The sequence below is a fragment of the Rissa tridactyla genome, chromosome 12, assembly GCF_028500815.1.
Source record: "Rissa tridactyla isolate bRisTri1 chromosome 12, bRisTri1.patW.cur.20221130, whole genome shotgun sequence".
Taxonomy (NCBI): Eukaryota; Metazoa; Chordata; class Aves; order Charadriiformes; family Laridae; genus Rissa; species Rissa tridactyla.
The window spans coordinates 13,190,412-13,210,421 of NC_071477.1; the positions used below are offsets into that span (position 1 = coordinate 13,190,412).

General features: G+C 51.6%; 1 protein-coding gene across 2 annotated transcripts; it reads left to right on the forward strand.

Moving 5' to 3' along the window:
• SGK2 (serum/glucocorticoid regulated kinase 2) lies at nt 1-19,896 on the forward strand. 2 transcript variants are annotated; one of them, XM_054218808.1, is made up of 15 exons: nt 1-124; nt 4,186-4,345; nt 9,494-9,563; nt 10,803-10,860; nt 11,697-11,746; nt 12,362-12,419; nt 12,981-13,064; nt 13,359-13,490; nt 14,317-14,429; nt 15,121-15,157; nt 15,738-15,824; nt 17,224-17,319; nt 17,594-17,749; nt 18,150-18,239; nt 18,468-19,896. In XM_054218808.1, the coding sequence occupies exons 2-15, from the start codon at nt 4,294-4,296 to the stop codon at nt 18,621-18,623; spliced, it is 1,239 nt and encodes a 412-aa protein (XP_054074783.1). In that variant the 5' UTR covers nt 1-124; nt 4,186-4,293; the 3' UTR covers nt 18,624-19,896. The 2 variants fall into 2 exon arrangements, with proteins under 2 accessions (XP_054074783.1, XP_054074784.1); XM_054218809.1 differs by having other exon boundaries at nt 4,186-4,295.
• The last annotated feature ends 114 nt before the right edge of the window (nt 19,897-20,010 follow it).

Below are 20,010 nucleotides of genomic sequence, written 5' to 3' on the forward strand. Positions count from 1 at the left end.
CCTTCAGACCGAATCGCCAAAATAAAAACAAGGGGAGGGAGAGGGGTGCGGGCTGCGTCCCGCACTGGAGGTGGCCGTGCCTGCCGGCCCCGCTGCTGCAGCCCAGGATCCTCACTCTCCGCAGGTAACGCCGATTTACTTTCTCTGTGACTATCGCGACTTTCCCTTCTCTTAATGAGGTCCAGAAGCTGTTTGGTAGAAGCAGAGAGGTTTGTGAAGGACTCGTCCCTCGCTGCCAGGGACCCAGCTGGCCGGCGGGAGAGCTGCTCCCCAGGGGTCTGCCTCAGGGACAGCAGCCTGAAGAGGAGGGGGTTTGATTTCCAGCAGTGAGTTTCTTTCCCAGCTGTGGAGGAATCCAGAGAGAAGACGATCAGCCTCTTTGCTCCCCCTGGAAATATTGTACTAGGTTGGAAAGGTTTCTTGTATTAACTGTGCCTCCCTCAGGAAACTTCCATCACAAGGAGCTTCCATCAATCTGCTTGTGTCCGCAGCCCTGCACCAGCTCACCTCCCTGGGTGAGCTCCCGTGGGGAGCAGCCACGAGTGTTTCCGAGGTAATTTCAGGAGCTGGCAGATGAGCAGAGGTAGCTGGTGACTGACCGTGCATGTCCCCACATCCCTGAGCCACCTGCACAGGGAAAGGAGGCTCGGGCTGCACTGGGCTTTTGCAGCCAGCACCAGCAGGGTGAGGGTTGCACCAGGAATTCCAGGTGGTTTTGGCCGTGGTCTCCTGGGCTGCGTCTCCGTGGCCGGGCTCAGGGGTGCTGTGTCCAGCATCCCTTTAACGGGACATTCCTTCATCCCTTGCTGGCAGGACAGGGAGGGCTGCTGCTGCTCGGTGCCAGAGCAGGGAACAGAGACGGGCTCAGCACATTTCAGCTCGAATCTGCTGCTCTTCCACAGGGGCTCAGGGGTCCCGACAATGCCTTGAGCAGTGCTTGGCCCAGTTTGGACTGGGCTGCCCGCTGGATCCAATAGATATAGAATAATAGAATGGTTTGTGTTGGAAGACGCCTTTAAGATCATCCAGTTCCACCGCCCTGGATGGGCAGGGACACCTCCCACTAGACCAGGTTGCTCAAAGCCCCATCCAACCCTGAACACCTCCAAGAATGGGGCATCCACAGCTTCTCTGGGCAACCTGGGCCAGTGCCTCACCACCTATTTCTTCCTAATATCTGATCTAAATCTCCCCTCTTCCAGTTTAAAACTGTTCCCCCTCCCTGATCCAGAGTCCCTCCCCATCTCTCCTGGAGCCCCTTTAGGGACTGGAAGGGGCTCTAAGGTCTCCCCGGAGCCTTCTCTTCTCCAGGCTGAACAACTATATAGCTCTGCTGGAGACAATCTCTGGCTGTGCTGGCACCAGTTGCTTCCCAGGTTTTGCATGTGGATAAAAAGGGGTGAAAACATGCATCCCATGCCGTGGATCGAGCAGGGTGGAGTGGAGGCATTCCCGGGGACGCTTCACTCACAAGCTTTCCTAAGGAAGCCAGAGCTGTGCCAGCAGTGAGGGGCCTGGTTTCGGGCTCTCTGAGCCGTCTCCGAGCTGCTAAGCCTTGTTCAATCCGGCCGGGAAACTGCCTCTCTGCCCTTGTCCCTGCCAGGCCGGTCACACTCCTGGCTTGAGCCATGGGTGGTGGCCCTGAGCGTGCACCCTGTGCCAGGCTGACTGCGCTGCAGGAGAAAAGGGGTGCTCAGACCCAAAAAATAGCACTTTTTTTTTTTTAAAAAAAAAAAAGGGCTCTAAAACATAGGCTGTAATGTGTCCTGAAGTCCTGCTGGGGAGGAGAAGAGCGGACACCTCTCCTTGCACCTTCTCGGAGGACAAGGCTGGCCAGTCAGCAGAGGAAGTGTCCCTTAGAGTCAGGCTGCTTCGTGTTATTTATTCACTGAGACTGTGCCTACACTTAAAAAACACTCGGGGGCAAGGAAGTCCCAGCTAACTAATTTAATGGCAATAATAAGATCAGGCGTTTATTCCTCTGAAGATGTAAAGGCTTTAAAAGAGATCCATAATATTCTGCCACGTTCATATTTGTAGAAATGGAGGCACAGAAAGTTGCGAGAGTTGCTCAAGCCCACTTCAGCCATCCTTCAGAATAAAAACCTGATTCCCAGTGCCCTCCTCTTGGCTCCTTTCACTAAAACACGGAAAATTCCCAGCACCCATGTGGCACTCCGTGGCAAAATCAAGGGCAATGCAGAACCCTGGCTTTTTGAAGCTAAAAGAAAAATATAGAGAGGGAGGGAAATATATTTTAAAGAACCCCACCAGTCATCGGAAGTCTATTTAATCTTTCTTGAATCCTCTTAAGATAAAGAAATAGGCTCTGACCTTTCAAAGAATACCCTATCCTGTCCTATCCTATCCTATCCTATCCTATCCTATCCTATCCTATCCCATCCCATCCCATCCCATCCCATCCCATCCCATGCCTATCCTGTTCCTTACCCAACAGAGATAAGTGAGTAGCCAAACATTTCGGGTCACCTTTCACTGCAGGTCGATGGAAACTTGCTGTGTGCCCTCTAGAGAAATATTTGTTTTAATCTTATCTGGACCTTTCCCTGCAATTCCGATTGCTCAGGACTGCACGGCTCCACTTCAGTGACACGTTTATGATTATGGTTATGGATATTGCTAGATAAGGACATTAAGATAGTACATCTTTTCCTATAAAGTAGCATATATGCATAGCGTATAAAATGTTATACACTTCTCTGCGTGTAGAGGCAACAGGCTGGACCTGTTGTCCAGCCCCCGAGAAGCTGCAAACGTGGCTTCCCCAGGGTGAGCGGCACTGGCCAAGGAGGGACCAGTGGCCACAGCTCGAGGGGCCACGCAGCCCTCAACCCTCTACAGGGCTTGGGGAAGTAGAGGCAGCTTTCCTCCCTCGGGGTAAAGGGAAAATGTTTCCAAGCACAGGCAACATCTGGAGGCTCCGTGCAGCTGAAAAAATCACCTTTCTGTGCCCAGGGCTTGTTCCCACTTTGCCTGATTTTGCCCCCGTGGCCTGAGGGAGCCCAGCCCAGCGCACAGAAGGGGTTAAACCACCCGAGAGCTGCTCAGCGCCTCTGGACCCTGATCCAGCCAGAAGTTTTCCTGGCATGGATGTGCTCTCTGGAGGGCAGGGGAACACCGCCCCCGCACTGAAGAAGACAGCAGTGCTGGCAAAAGCTAACGCTGACACAAGTTGGCCTCTGGCTTTACTAGAATTGATTAATTTTGGAGCGTGTGGGTGCTGGGCAGGGGAACAGGCCAAGCCCAGCGCAGCGTAAGGGGTGCACGGCCATGTCCAGCAGTACCCGTAGGGAGGGGTATCTGCGTGCCAGTATAGTCTATGTGCCTTGCAAGCGCTCCCACATCCAGCAGCTCCTTCAACATGGCACTAAGGTGTCCTGTGGTGGGCAAGGGGCAGCGCTGGGCAAGGGGCGATTGCTGCTGCTGGCTGTGGGCAAGGGGGAAAGTCTCACCTCTTGTACGTGGGGAGGGCTGCCCGGGTGGGCAGCACACTGGAGGCTGACCCTGCTCACATCTACCTGTCCCACTCACGTCCTCCACCATGGGGACAACCGCTTGCCCAGGTCACCTCTCCAGGGCGAGTCATGGGGCTCTCCAGGGCAAAGCCCTCTGCAGTTGCCCCAGGCATCTGGTGGCATCTGGTGTTGAATCCTCAGGTGAGGACCTGCCCTATGCTGGGGATTTAGTGGCAGTCCATGTGTCCTGTGTGCTTCCAGGGAATGCCTTCTCCTGTGCCAGGGAGCCACCAGTGCCAGGGCAGTCACCGTGGGTACAGGGAGGATGAATTGGGTCTCAGGTCCTCAAAACCATCAAACAACAAAATCCTTTCCCGAGACCAGAAATCTGTGAATTTAACAGTCGTAGGGTAAATTTCTTCTGTTGCACAGAAGTCAAACAACCAACCAGTACCACCCAGCTCTCCTCCAGTGCCCTCCATCGGCCAGTCCCAGAGCGCTTTCCAGAGGAGTGCAAAGAGAGGGATACCTGAGGGGTGGCACAGCACCCTGATGATCTCCACCAGACCGAGCGCTGGGTGGGTGCTGGCCAGACGAGGCTCAGGGAGCCGGCCCCGTGTCCTGGAGCCGTTTACCCAGCTGGTGGGCAGCCAGCACTGCACCCCAGAGCTTTTTTCTCCTCTTACTCCTCTGCCCTTCGCCTTTGCAGCCGGAGGAACACTGGGGGTCTGCATGCACTGCTTCCTGAGGACGCCCGGTGCCGGTGGCTGAGCTCCCATCACAGCCCTAAGGAGAGGGGACTATTTCAACTGCTTTTATGTACGTGGCCTGGATGGAGCCCACCTCCACTGCCCTGGGGAAGACAAAGGGTAATGCTCCTGGCTGGTATGGTGTCACTGACCCCCCCCCCAGGGATGGTGAGAGCATGGAGGAGGCTTCCCCATGGAGGTCTCCTGCCAGCGCTGGGTTGCGGAGCAGCTGGCAGAGGGCAGAGCCCCATTGTGCGCCTTCCAGGTGGGCTCCAGCGGGGCTCACCCTTCCCAGCATGGGCTCCCATGGGACCCACGGGGGAGCCGGGAGGTGGTTGTGTGTACGGAGGGTGGCAGCTTCCCATCACGCATCTGGCCCTGAGCTACAGCCAGTGCCCGCACAGCCCATGTGTGCCAGCGACCCTTACAGACGGAGCAGGCAGGATGGACAAAACCAGCCCCACCTTTGCTTCGTCCATCAGTAACCATTATCACTACTGGCCACACTCCAGATCAGGCATTTTATGTATTCTAGCTGGTAAAAAAGTTTCCTTGCAGGACCCTTCTGCTTTCTCTTCTTTGGATAGAAAACGGGTTTTTAATGAAAGATGGCTTTCTGTGGAAAATCAAATCAAGTAGATTTTGTTGTTAATACCAAGGTTTTTATTGAACAAAACAAAAGCAGCAGATATTGATTTGAAAATGTAAGTTAGCTGCTGAAAGTATTCTGAAACTTGACCATTTCAATGAAAGCTGAGGCAAAACCAGAGAAAATAAACACATAATAGGAGATACTTTTAAAAGCTGACAATGCTAACAGCTTGAGGATGTTGGCTGAGCAAAAAATTCAGGCTTTGACCTGAGAGAGAACAATATTTCAAGCAACACACTGCATTCCCTCTCTCGTTACACATGGCAACGAGCACATTGGATGTTTCAGATGTTTTCCTCCTGGTAGCTACAGTCTGGGGTTGGGGACCTGTCCCACCGTGATCAGCCCCTCCGCTCCCCCGGGAAAGCTGGATTTTCTCCTGCTGCAGCCACACATGGGAGATTTTATAAGAAATGACAACAGAAGCAAAAAGAGAATGTTTTATTTTTAATGAAGAGAGAGAGAAGACACCAGCTCCTTTTGCTCAGCGCTTAGTCTCTGTTCTCTCAAATCACTGCATGCCTCTGAAACCAGGTTTCCCCCTCCGTGCGTGTTTATGTTTGCATTTAATACTGCTGCAAAGTGCCGGTGTGGCTGCCCTGGGCTGCAACCTCCCCGGGTCGGTGGAGAATGTTGGAAAGAGCAGCTTCTTCTGGGTTTGACCTGAACCAAATGACAGTTTTGACCTTCCTCCAAACTACAGGACAGGGGACAAATTTCCAGCTTATTACCATGTGTAAAAATTTGTTATGAACACCTGGGATAGCAGCCAGGGTGTAATTGGCTCCTACCCACCACCTGCACCCCTCCCTCCTCATCCAAACCTACCACCCCCACCTAAATTCTCACTCCTTGGGTGGTGTCTCTTCATTTTTTGCAGCTGATCAGCTTTTCCTCCTCTCTTTAAAGGGCTGCGGTGAGCTAGCAGCAGTGGCATGCTTGTCCTGGGAAGGTGGGGGTGTTTGTGGGTTAAATGAACTGCTGCAGGAAACAAAGCTGGTCCCCTCTGAGTTCTAGGAAAGAGCCTTGGGCTCTGGGTGTGGTGGGGTGGGCTGGTGTGAGGATGGGGAGTGAGGGGTCTCTGTGCTCGCTGGCCGGGAACTGCTTCCCGTGCTTCAGGACGCAGCCTCTGCTGGTAGACGTGCTCCCAGGTTTGTTGGATGCTTTGTTCTCTGTTTTCATGGGATTGGATTTTCTGCAAAATGCTGCAAGCTTTAGCCACCTACTTTTTTTTTTTTTTTTTCCTCAGCTCTGCATGTAGCTTTTCTCTAAAGTATGGAAGGTTGTTTGCCTGTGGGCTCCAGCTTGCTCAGAGCCAGGGCTGCTTAGCTGGGGTTCCTGCTCTGGATTGTGGTGTCCTGGGGTGTAGGGGTAAGGATCTTCAAGAGAAAATGGGGCAAGCCAGAAGCTCTGCAAAGGGCAGCTAAGAAAGCTTCCCCAAGCGAAGAAGGCCTTTAAAGTCTTTCCTAACCTCTTCCTGGGCTTGCTGTAGTGTCTCAATGGGAATGAAAGTGGAGCTCAGTACTGGCCTGGAGCTACCTCTTAGATGTGTACCAGGGGAAAGCTTGGCTTTTTTTTTCTTGCCAGTAAAAGCATGTGTTTGCAGGAATCCTCCTTCCTACCTCCCCCTGCGCTCCTTCTCTGGGCTGAAACTGGGGCATCTCCCCCTTTCGCTGCATGCAGCCCCTCTGCTGGGTGAAAGCTGTGTGCTGCCTTCGGTACCCCTCTCTCAGCCTTGCTCCTCCAAACCCCGCGCTTCTGCCAAAGTGTTGCCTGCCATCCCGGTGACAGCCTGCCAGGCCTCCTTGCCTCTCCGTGCTGGCAACCAGCCCTTCCAGGAGCAGGAGAGGATGAGGCACTTGCTCGGAGGGGTTTGCAATCTAGGTTAGGTAGGAAAGGATGCTGAGAGCTGTGACATCAGGGAAGAGGGTGGGAAGCAGCTTGCAGATGACGAGTCTATGAGGTTGCTGCTCCGTGCAAGGTACGCGTTGCATTAGTAATGTGTTTGTAGCAAATAACGCTGGGCTAGCATGGGAATGTGGGTCACCGCTGGCAGAACTGGTGAAGGAAGAGGGAGCTGCTTCTGCTGTGCTGGGAAGAAAACGTATGTTACTGAGGGATGTTTGGTGGGGGGGGGATTTAGCGGCAGTAATGTCTCCAACTTGTAAGTAGCAGCTTTATCTCGTGCGAGCGGGTGCCTGCTGCCTGGGGGATGCCTCTGGTCTGGGCGTTGGGGTGAAATGGTCTTTGAGGAGGGGGCTGTGGGGTGCAGCGGTTTGTTCCTGGTGTGTAATAGTCACATCGGATCAGGAAACTCCTTGGTTTCCTTGCTGATGCTCTCTGTGGCCCTGGCCGTGCCTGAAGCATCCCTGCTGCCCCAGCAGGCACGAGGCGGGATGCAGCTGGGCATGTATAACCAAGGATTCCAGCGTATTTTCGTGACCTACTTCTGATTCTGTTGTTCAGCGTGTGTGCGCTCAGGAAATCTTTGTGCTTCAGGGGGAGTAGGGTTTGTTAGTGATAAGGAAAAGTCTGGCTGCTCAGGAGATTTAAACTGGAAGCTGACCTGGCTTTGGAGGTGGACTTGGGCTGGAGAAGGTGGCTCTGAGCCTGAAGAGAAAGTGATACAGGATGGGGATGTACGTTATCTTAAATGTGTGGGATACTTCATTGCAGAAAGGAAGTCTTGTCTCAGAGCAAGTGCATTGAATGAAATAGCGTTGCTGGAAAACGCTGCCCTTGGTCAGCAGGGACTTGTTGAGTAGCTGCAGTTCCAGGAAAGCAGCAGTGGAGCAGGACGGGGCTGGTGGAGGGAAGCATGAAGGGGCTGCTGGGCTGTGGCCCTGGAAGTTTTGCTCAGCAGCGATGCTCCTGCCCAGCCGCAGTTGTGGAGACCTTGCTAAAGCAGCCTTGTCCAAGCCCCTCGCAGCAAGCCAGGAACTTGTCCTGCATCCCGTGCTGCCAGCAAATGCCCCCAAGGCAGATGGATGTGTTTCCATGAGCCCATGTGCTCCCCACAATGCCGGAGCTGTGACATGCCCACCTGAGCCTGAAGAGAGTCTCTTATGTTCCCCTGAGTCTGGGATGAGAACAGTGTCTATGGCAGCAAGCTGAGCCCAAGGCCAAACCCAAGCATGTGGAGGGGTTCAGATTTGGAGGTCAGGGTTGGTGTCCCTCTGCTGTGACCGTGATATTGGCTGGTCTGTGGAGCAGCCTGTGGGACAGACGCAGCCCCTAGGCAGGCATTGGATGACCTTCAGTAGGGCTCGGTGAGCCGAGGAGAGCCAGACTGTCAGGGGAATAAGGACTATGCCCGGTGGGAGGAGATGGGGATTGATCTGTCTGGGTGCTGCCCACATACTGTCCCTAACTGGTGGGTGCCTGCTGGGACAAGTTCTCCTACCTGCTGCAGGGCAAAGTATCCGACAAGGTCAGGGTCTCAGACCAGCCTGATGTTGTAAGCTCACCCACTGAATGGTTTGTGGGTTTTTCTTTCAATTCCTGCTTTCTCCTCCCTGTCCATTCAGAGACTCTAAAATCGCAGCCTGGTTTTTGGCTCCTCATTAAATCTGCCCTCAGGTCCCAGAACTGCTGGTGCTGCCCGGTTCAGTAGCTCTCTGGAGTGCGCAGGTCCTTCCATCTGGCAGATCCTGCGGGAAGAGCTCTGTAAATGGGCTTATGTTTACCTCAAAACTTGTCATACAAACCCCTTGCATGGGGAGATGGGCTTTGGCACCCAGTGCTGCCAAGTCCTTGGCCCATAGAAGAGCTATTTCAGGATGAAAACTTGCTTGTGTCTACAAAGGCACCTTTTTTTGGCACATATGTTTCTGTGAATGTTTTGATTCTTTCCAGTAGCAAAACTAGGGCTGAGCCAGGGAGTAAAACTGAGTCTTGGAATATTTTTGTTATCTGCTCCTAAAGCAAAACAAGGAACTCCTCGGTACAGGTTGCACTTCTCAGGCTCTTCTCTTGCTGGCCCTGTGCTGGGAGGAGTGGGTTCAGGGCTTTGCCTCTCTGCGAAAGGAGAGGTGTCGATGATGGGTGATGGCAACCACTTGCATGGCTGAGCAGCAAGGATGCTCCACGGTGGGAATCCCAGCGTCTGGCACTGGCTGTGTGTCCTTGGGCAAGTCACTTACTTGCTGCGACGTGTGCGTGCTGGCTTACCTCCTGCAGGGCCCTGAAAGGTTTCATTCATGTCCCTAATTACTTGCAGAGTCCTGAATGAAAGGGGCAGTGGATGTGCCAAGTGTGTGACGTATCTTAGTACAACATTGTCCTTGTGAGCACTCTCCTCATCCCTCCTGGGGACCCAGGGGTGGCTCACGGAGGCTTGGCGGTGATGCTTTAGCCCGAGTCCCCTCTGCCATGGGAGACGGTGTCTGTTTTGTGGGACTTCTCCCTGTCCTGTGAGCTATTGAGGGCTCCTGGCAGGGCTGGGAGGGGAGCTGTCCTGGTTCCTATAATTTCCTGGTTATTTCGGTATGTGGGTGGAAGGGGGAGGAGGGCAGCTGTGGAGAGAAGAGCAAGGTCAGTGAAGAACAAATGTGCCTCTGTGCGCTTGTGATCGCGCCGCCAGCTAATCGGCATCGGTGCTCCAACTTTCCTCGCAGAACTCATCAAGCACGGCCGCGAGAGGTTAGGACAAACCATCAAGGCCTCCGGCTCCAGGCTCTGCTCATAGTGAGTACAAAAGGCTCCCAGTGGGATGAGAGCCCTTTAAAAGCTCATCCCGATCACCCTGGGCTGGCTGGGTGGTGAATGGAGCTGGCTGGCACCGGCCAGATGTGGGCAGTCCCCGGGGACAGCCGCCAGTACCCGCTGCCGCCCAGCATCTCCTGCCATGGTCAGCCCGGCCGGGGAGCAGGGGGGCTCTGGGATGGCCGTGGGTCTCTGCCTGGCGGTGCGTGGGGACAGAGAGGGGGAGCACCCACAGGTGAGATCTGGGGGAGGCTGGTGGCATCTTCGGGCCCCTTTTTTGGAAGGGGCAGGGCGGAGGGTGGCTGGGGGGGACAGGGGCCTTCAAAGCCTCCCTGGGATGTATGAGAGCTTGGTGGGGCTGAGGTGGGGGATCGACAGAGCTCTCTGGGGCAGGGGAGAAGGATACAGAGCTTTTTTCTTTTTTCTGTCATCTCTTTAATCCCAGCTTTTGCAAGGAGTGTGGGGGAACCCTTCAAACCAGGGGGAGGAATCCCTGGGGTGGCAGGACCTCTCCCTCCCCAGCGATGCTTGAGCAGGGAGGGTCCCAACCAACGAGTGTTCAAGTCCAACTTTTCCAGCCCCAGCTGCACTGGGCAAGATGAGAGCCCTGTGCTTTAACGCTGCTGCTCCCTGGGCAAACCCTGGCTGCCACAGCCAGCCCCTCTTCCCTGCAGTGTCAACAGCCCCAAACTGCCTTAGCCTGCCCTGGTCCGGGGGGGCAACCTCTGGCTGCTGCCAGCCTGGATGGCACGTGGTGGTGGGACCCAGCTGGACCCTCCTGGCTGCCCTGTGGGGACACTTGTCGGGTTGCAGGTCTGGGTGCCACAGCATCCCTGTGGGGGGGGGTGGGGGCTGTATCTGGCCATGGCCAGGAGGGCTGCAGCCTCGTCTGGCCCTGATGCTGTGTCACTGCTGGGGCTGTGCTGGTCTTCACGTATCAGTGCCCTAACTCGTTGCTGCCATTCCAAATCTAGGGCTAATTGTGGCATTAAATATGCTTGTGCTTGTTCAAATCACTTGTGCACCCAGGCACCTTTCCCCCCCCCCATATCCTGTCAGCATGCCCCCCCTTGGGGGCAGCTGGGGAACTCATCTGAGGTCTCCTGTGAAGGAGGGGAGCATGCGCTGGGGTCTGTGCTGATCCCTGGCAGGTTAATGGTGCGAAGCTCTTTCTCTCTTGGATTTTTGTTTCCAATACTGGCTTGCTCTTCTTTTCCCAAGTGCTGAACGAGTTGCTTTTTTAATGGATCGTTCCCGGAGCCCGGACAAAAGCAGCCAGGTGAGATCATGGCTCTGAGCCAGCAAGTCCTCACCATTGGGATGAAGAGAGGGGCTGGTACCTGTAGGAGAAAAGCAAGGAGGAGAGCCTGTGTTAGCTGGCTGGGAGTCTTACTGCTGCCTTGTCCCTGTGGGTGATGCTGGGTGGAAAAAAAGGAGAGCACAGAGACCCTATATAGCCTTTTGGACAAGGCATAATGCTCTCAGGGTCTGGGGAGGGGAAGATTCCAAGAGAGCAGGAACAGGAGGAAGACTGTGTGTATATATACATAGGGAGGCTGCAGCTCTGTGGTGCTGGGTGTGCATAAAGCCACCTGCAAGGCTCCAGACTTGGCAGTTTTGGGGTTTAATGGGAGTGGGCAGAGGGCTGCAGGGTCTGGGGGTATGCTGATGTCCTGCCGCAGGAGTGCTCCTCCGTCTCAGAGCTGTGCACAGGGCTTCTTGCTGAGCACAGGCAGAAGCACAGACTTTTGTCTCGGTGCTGCGGTGAGCGATGGAGCCACACAGTGCCTTTTTTCTGTGACGGCACAGCAGGTCTTGAAAGCCTCAGGTCAGGAGCCAAGCAGTCGCTTAGTACTCTTTTTCTTTATGCTAGTATGGGACAAGGACTTCAGCACAGACTAGCTTAGTACAGCCTCCAGCTTGGGGATGATAGTGCTGTAGTGCACAGCTCTGTTCTCCCTTTCCCCATCACTCAAAAGCTTGCCAAAGCATCCACTCTGTCTCTTGCTGATGGATGTTTATCAATGGCTCTGTGCAAGTGATGCTGTATTGAGGAAAGGAAAGTACAACCTGCAGCGAGGTCTTTGTGACTAATGTGATTGTTATCCTCCCTAGCCTTCAACACCAACTGACAACATCAACCTTGGACCTTCTGCTAATCCAAAGTAAGCTCCCTGCAAAAGCCAGGTAGGGTGTGAGCCGGAGCTTGCAGTGAAGAGATCTGGCAGGGGAATGCAGTTGCTCCCTGTGTCCTGCATGGGTGGTGCCTGCGAAAGTCCTAACAATTACATTACTTGGCCTTTAATACCATGTGTATCATCAACACACCAGCTCTCAAGACATTTAGCTATAGCTGGTCCCTGTTATCGTAATCATCCTCTCCTGCCCAGGACTGCAGCCCCTTGTGCCATCTCTCTTCAGAGGTAGTAAGGGAAGATCTTCCTCATCACTGCTGGCTCCCTGACTACCTTTCTCTCTAGAAATGGGGATAAACTGGGTCCCCTGTAAAGGTGCCAGTTGGTCCTGGCAGGTGCTTTCACCTGCTCCTGTGTTCAGCAGGTGGGGTGCTGAGGTATCATCATCCTCTGCTGGGCACACTGACATAGGCGGTGCAAGCCCTTCACTTGCTGGCAGCTGGGAGCGAGGGTCACCCGTCCAGTGCCCTTTAATCCCTTTCACAAACACCCGTGTATACAAGAAGGACCACTGCTCTGATGGTAGCGTTGCTGTTGCATGGTTCTCTCCCAGAAACATTAACTTGCTTCATTCTTGCCCAACAGTGCCAAGCCAACAGACTTTGACTTCCTGAAGGTTATTGGCAAAGGAAGCTTTGGAAAAGTAAGTGGATTTGTACAGGTGGGCTGTAGCTCTTCAGAGGCAGCTTGGAAAGATTTCCTTGCTGAAGGAGTTCCAAGCTGTGTCCTTTGCTTGCACCTCTCCTGAGGAGTTTGGCCTGAGTGGGCCTGAGACCAGAGGAGTTTTCATAGTCCATTCTTACTTTGAGCCAACCTGCAACCTCGAAGGACAGAAGAGTGAGGTGTTTTGTCGTCAGGGTAGTGACGGTGAGGAGCAGTACTTGATTTAAAATAAGCCTCAGACTTGTTCAGCTAGCAAAAGATCCCTAGACAAAACTGTGCCTTTTGAGATAGCAAAGGTCCACTTCAAATGGGACTGTCCCCAGATGCTCCAAAACTACTTCCTATTGGGTGTGTAAGAGATGTATGTGGAGGTGTTGCGTGCCTTCTTTCCGGGAATTCAGTGGGATGGAGCTTGGTCTTTAAAACCTGACCCTCTGAAGCTGTAATCTGTGTATGGTCATTCACAAGAGTGCTCAGCTAAGGAAATGCAAGTGGTAGAAGGTGAGAGACTCAAACCTGTGACCAGGACTTTCTGTTGCAGGTTCTCCTGGCCAAACGCAAGTGTGATGGGACTTTTTATGCTGTGAAAGTCTTGCATAAGAAAACCATCCTAAAGAAAAAGGAGGTATGACTGCTCTCCTTGGCTGCTTCTGCAAATAGTGGTCAGTCTATGAGCAATCGTTGTAATACAATTGAGATATCTTGTGGCTGGCATTCTTATAGACAGCTCATGTGTTAGTTTTCTCTGTGCCACAGGGACATGGAGACGAATCAGGTCAGACAGAGTGTGGTTCCCTTTCTGGGCCTGGAGATGACCCTCTTGGGCTTCCACTTGTTTTTAAAACAGCAGTCAGCCCCTACAGCAGACTGGACTAGACCCTTGCCTGAAACTCTGTTGTCTTGCCTGTTTTTTTGATAGCAAAACCACATCATGGCAGAGCGTAATGTGCTCCTGAAAAATGTCAAGCATCCCTTCCTTGTGGGACTCCATTATTCCTTCCAGACCTCGGAGAAGCTTTACTTTGTGCTTGACTATGTAAATGGAGGAGAGGTGAGTGTGTTTACAGGCTTTACCTTAATCCTCTATTTGGTCCTTCCCAAACACGCTGCTTTATTGTGTAAAACTGTTTCTTGTCAGCAGACAATGATGTTGAAGTAGGATGTTGCTTTGACTGCTGGCAAGGACCAGCCAGGAGTAGCTCACCTGTAAATTGAGTGAAGATCTTGCTGGCTATGCCTGAGTCAGATGATTCCCAGGGCAAGGATGCTAAGCATGTGTTAGGGATGTTTTAAAATCCTATGGAGAATAAGGGAAATACTGATGTTGGTGAGCTTTAGGCAAAACCCACTTGTGGGACAGTTCTGGATCCCAGCGTAGTGCTTGGGTGATGCCACTGCAGGATGCTAGATTTCTTTTTTCTGTCCTGCAGAAGCTTACCTTTTTTCAGCTGTCTTTCTGTGCTATCTGAAACTGGCTGGGAGAAACTGTTAACATGGATGTCTTGCCCAAATAGAATTCATATTGGGGATCTTGGTCTGCTCAGCTGTGCATGTATCACTTTTCATGGCTGGACTACCACTATAACGGGCCTGTGAGTTGTAGCAAGCTAGGAAGCTTAACTAGATCAGCAGATGACCATGTTTTTGGGCGTGAATTCTTCAGTGAGATGGTGATATAAGAGGAGGACAAATGAAGCAGTTTCTAGAAAGGTGTTTAGAATGCTTAAAATCACTTGGATTGGACTTACTTGGTGTGGTTCTTGTGCCATTTGCTGCAAATCAGTTTTCAGTTGAGTAGCCAGCTTTCAGGCTTGCTCTTGATATCCTTCAGATTTTTTTTCAGGGAAGAAATGATCACCCTTATGATCTGTTTGTAGCTCTTCTTCCACTTGCAAAGGGAGCGTTGTTTCCGTGAGCCTCGGGCCCGATTCTATGCTGCAGAAGTCGCTAGTGCAATTGGGTACCTGCATTCTTTAAACATCATTTACAGGTAAGGCACATGTCCTCTCTGGGGACAGCAGGGACACCAAGTCTGCCCAGCCAGGCTGTGTGCAGTGCTGGGGAGGAAAAGGGCTTCACTGGGGTCCTGCAAAATGCAGGACAGGAGTAGCTGAAGAATGTCCTACCCCAGACAAGACAATGCACTGCTGGCACTTATCCTGCAGAAGGGGTGCCATCTGCATGGGACCTGATGGACAATAAATACTCCCAGCCTGACAGTGGGAAGGAGAGAGAAGGGTTAAGTGTAAAGATCTTACTTATTGAGCTAGGTTTATTTTAGAAATTGTCTCTCAGTAGCAATTTATGCTTAGATAATGCAGGAAAATGCAGGCTAACACCCCATAGAATCACAGAATAGTTGGGGTTGGAAGGGACCTTTAAAGGTCATCTAGTCCAACCCCCCTGCAATGGGCAGGGATATCTTCAACCCGATCAGGTTGCTCAGAGCCTCATCCAACCCGACCTAGAACGACAGCAGTCTTTCTGTGTTTGCGTGTGTTGCATGTTGACACACAGCAGTGCTGGGGATCTGCACTTTAGGGAAGTCTCGGTGAACTGGCTTGGGAAGCGTGTGTTTGTTTTGGTTTTTTTTAGCTCCTGTTCTTAGCTGATGCTGTTTCAGATCCGGCTTTTCTAAATATCTGGCCAAATCTTCTCAAACAGCACTCTTTGTCTTGCAGGGACTTAAAACCTGAGAACATCCTCCTGGATTGCCAGGTATGTTCACAGCTTGTACTGCCTTCCTTCTGGCTTTAAAAGCATCAGGACCATAAGCAGAGGGCTATGGTCCTGCCAGCTGGGCTATAGCTCACTTCATTGCCTGGGTTTTGTATGTGTGCACCACTGCGTTTCTGTGCAGACCCTGCAAGAGGGAGAGAGCCCGCCCTCTGCGGAACCACACGCTTGGGGACCTCTCAGCTTGTTCCCAAGAGCTGGGACCTGGCTTTTGGGCAGGGATCAGGGATGTAAAGAGCAAGTCACTGCTGCTGCTCTGGTGGGTGACCACCATATAAAACCATATAAAGTGGCTCTGGGATAAATCAGTGGCAAAGCACAGCAGTGCTGGATCTCTTCAAAGCTATGCAGTTGTAGACAAATATTAAAAAAAATCTAGACTCTACTTTCTATGGGCTCCTGTACTTGTACTATAGGATGCCCAGAAGGTGAGGGAGGGGAAGCAGATGAGCAGTGGGGAACTAAAATAAACACAAGATGCGAAGTGAAGACCAATGCTTGGAAATCCTGTCTCCTCTCTAAAAAGGGTGGGCCAAGCTGAAATTTCTCCCCCTTCTTTTAGGGACATATAGTATTGACAGACTTTGGACTCTGCAAAGAAGGAATGGAGCAAGAGGAGACAACTTCTACTTTTTGTGGCACTCCTGAGGTACAGCACGTGCTGGGGTTTTGCTGTGACCTGGGGGCTGGAAACCTCCAGAGACTCGCTGCTCTGGGTCTCAGGCTTGCATGGGTGCTCAGCATCTCAAAACATGGGCTCTGTGAATTAGATCATCTTGGGCTCTTGGAGGTCGTCAGCTGTTTTGGAGGTCGTCAGCTGGACAACTAGCTAGTTGGAGTTTAGATAAGCCTTCCCTGCTGTGCCAGGCCATGTGTACTCTGAATCTGCTGTGTTGTCCGTGGCAGGGATCCCTGCGCTTAGAAATGGCCAGTTCTGTGAAACTGGGGCTGCTTCAGGTGGCTGTGGAGACAACCTTGACCCTGGGAGCCCGTGAGCAAGCGTGTAAGCAGGCTGTTTACCTGCTCTGACACCCTGGAGCCTGCTGGTACTGACACACACAGGACCTTGCTATGCCCTTCTGCGTGTCCTTGGCATGCAGGAGCTGCGAAACACCCTGTGCAGACGAGAGGACCAGGTTCTCCTCAGCAATGTGAAAAATGCTTAGAGTGGAGGAAATGCTTTTTTTTTTAACCCCTGATGTGCCTCAAATAGGTTTTGCTAAAACCTATCTCCAATTTGGCTTCTTGGAGGCTTTTTTCCTGCTTCTTACTGAGATGGGGATTTTGGTAGCACTTTGGCCTAGGTAATACCCCTGTCCTGCTGCCCTTCCTCAGGTAGCTTGAGGAAAGGTCTGTAAATGAGATACATTTCATCACTCCAGCTCAGTAGAAGTGGGCAGAATTTCCTGGTGGTGGCCCTTGGCTTGCAATGGGGACCTGCTTGTGCAATAGTACAGCATGAACCAAGCAGGAATGTTTGAGCTTTGTTTTTGTGTGGGGTTTTTTTTTTTGGTGTGCGTTGGTTTTTCCCTGCCCTAGACAGGGAGCCTGATAGTACACAGAGATAATGCTGTGTGAGACCAGCCTTGATGTGCTGCTTGTTCTGCAGGCCACTTGGATTCTTGCCTGTTGGTGGTGGTTGGTGCCTCCTTGGTGGTGGTTATTGGTAGTTTTGCTGCCTCGGGCAGACTTACTGGGGCTGAAAACTCCAGCTTTCTCAAAACCGCAGAAGCGTCTTGGAGGTGTAATGTGTCAGTGCAGGACAGGTTTGGTGGTTGAGTTGTGGTGGGTGGCAAATCCTTGTACAAGTCTTCTATAGGAAGACAACCTTCTGCAGCCCAGAAAAACACTTTAGGGGGTTTGGTGGGTGTCTTTCAACCCCACTTCTCTGAAGCAAGTGGAGAGTCCATTAAAGCATAGTAGGAACTGCATCTGTGTGCTTCCTAATGCAGTTGCTCGGCTTGAACTGCACCCAGGTTTGTGTACTTATGAGGAAGAAGCCCTTGCTTTATAATTTGACTCAAATATTTGCTTCTGACTCTTCTCAGTACTTGGCTCCTGAGGTGCTAAAGAAGCAGCCGTATGACAGGACAGTAGACTGGTGGTGCCTGGGAGCCGTCCTCTATGAGATGCTGTTTGGACTGGTAAGTTTGGAAGCTGTCTGTTTTTAGTTTACATGGTGGAGAATTTATTTTCCAAAGTAGTGGTGTGAGGTTGGTCTGCTGTTCACATGGTGCCTGATGCAGACAACTGAATCCTGAATTAGATGACATGGTTCAATAATGCCATTGCCCTTTTAACAAAGATATGGCAGGTCCCCCTCATGTACTTGCTGCAAGACTCATCTTTACCTGCGATGTGTGGTTCCTTATGGTAGCTGATGTTTTACTAGGCTGCTTCTCCTCTCTTTCAAATTAGCCTCCCTTTTACAGCCGAGATGTGTCTCAGATGTATGACAACATTCTTCACAAGCCACTCCAGATCCAGGGAACCAAGACTGTGGCAGCTTGCGACATCCTCCAGGGACTTCTCCACAAGGACCAGAAGAGGAGGCTGGGTGCCAAGACAGACTTTGTAGGTGGCCTCCATTATGATCAGGAGGGAGGATGGATAGGAAACCTTTCTATTCTGAGCCTTTCTTTAATGATAATAGTATGGCTTTGGGGAAGAGCTTTCTGTGCAGGTTGATGTCACTCCAGCCCCCTAAAAGGGCCCTATGGGGTTGACTTGGATTTCCAAAGGGAAAGGGTTGGTGGCAAACTAGGACACCAATGTGTGACGGTGGCATCTCACTTCAAGGGATTACTGGACCATGACCCTCATGTATTAAGGATTTGCTACGTAGCCCCTATGTGGAAATGTGGTAGCTCCAAGTTTTGCTTCAGCCACTTAATTCCATGAAGCCAGCTGGTGGGTGCTGGAAAAGGAGGGTTGGCAGAAGAGTGACTCTTTTTCCCCCTTGCTTTCTATGCAGCTTGAGATAAAGAACCATGTATTCTTCAGTCCAATAAACTGGGACGACTTGTACCACAAGCGGATTACTCCTCCGTTTAACCCCAATGTGGTAAGTGGGTATTTCTGTTGGTGTCTGTTATACAGTGGTACAAAAGGAATCCTCTCCAGATGTCTTATGCTGATACTTGAGGGATGCTGAAATGGAGGTTAGGAACTGCAAATGCAGTGGTGGTAACTCTTTTGGAAGAGCAGCTGTGTTTATACTGTCTGAGCACAAGTGGTTGGTTGGGGTCTGCTCACTGGAAATGACGATGTGCCTCTCTGCTCCTTGGCTTAGGCTGGTCCAGCTGATCTGCGACACTTTGACCCAGAGTTCACCCAAGAAGCCATCTCCACCTCCATCACCCACACGCCTGACCTAGCAGCCAGCAGCTCCAGTGCCTCAGATGCGTTTTTAGGATTTTCTTATGCACCAACTGAAGAGGACATCTAGGTTTTATAAAGGCTTTGAGAAGCCAGATTTTAACTGAATGTGGTTTTATGTTTGGGTTTTTTTTTTTTTTGAAAGGATTGGTACTGTCCCTTCCTCATGGTTTAAGGAAATTGGGGCTAATACACTAACTGGTTGGGATGGAACAGAGCTCTTAACTTTTGCTGCTTGGTGGATTTCCCTCTAAATGACTGTTCCCCTGGCAGGGAAAGTGGGACACTTATTATTGTTTTTTTTTTTTTTCCCCCCCCTGAGTGTTTTGTGCTACTGGGCAGAATTGTATTCACTCTGTGGTTGCATTTATGGTTGAGGTATGTACCATCATTCACATCAACAGCCATGTCCCTCTAACTGGCCACTTCTTTTTCTTTTGGTGGAGCAGCTCTGTCCAACTGCTTTGTCCCCCCCATACAAAGGGCAACTCTTCACTCTACCAGAAGCAGTGGCTTGCTTCCTTTAAATGGACTGTGCCAGTTAAGCTGCTCATCCCGGACTGAGCTGGGCTCAGAAACAGTTCATTGGTTACTGTTCAGGTCTGTAAATCCTGAATTGTGCTGTGGACTTTGGTGCCAGCCAAGTGCCTCCCCAATGCCAGTGGATCATCTCTTGCCCAGGATTGGGATGCTGCTTAGGCAACAAGGAGGCTGTTATGGAGGAGCTGGTATGTGTGTGGAGAAATCCCAGATAAAATGGGTGGGGAAGAGGCTGAGCTCTGCTTGGCAAAATAAGAATAACCTTATGGCCAACCCCTGCTTGGGGTGGGGGATCCTGTCACAGCTTGTGAAAGACACACTGACACTGGTGAAATGAGCACAATCCAGGGGAGCGTTGGGGTGGCCCTGGGACCTTGCATGAGGCCTCCAGCACCCCTCTGAAAACACCCGTCACTCATGTAGAACAGTTATTTATTCTGCCTTAATTTAAATGCTGGTATATTCCTGGCATGCCACTTCCCTTTTCTTATTTGTTTTGTTCTATTGCTGTGGGGAGCAGAAAGGTGAAGAGCTTCTACCTGCCACAGGGGGCTAAAGCTGTGTGATGATGATGCTCATGCTGGAACAACTTATTTTTTTTTTATCTGACTTTATCTTGTACATGCTGAAGTTGTCAGAAACATGACACAGTTTATATTAAAGAGCATACACAGATATATGTCTATCTCTGTCCTGTGTGTGTTAAGGGAGGGTGAAGAGACTGGGACGCCTGTTCCTGTGAGCAGCTGTACCGCGACACGTGTCGTCTTGCTGTTGTGTTTTTTTTTTTTAATTAAATAGAACCTCCCTACTTTAGGCTAATACGATTGGGATTTTTTGCTTTTACCTGGGCCCAGAAATACGTTCCGGGGGCGGGGAGGGCCTGGTCCGGGGCAGGCGCGGGCGGTTCCCGGCCT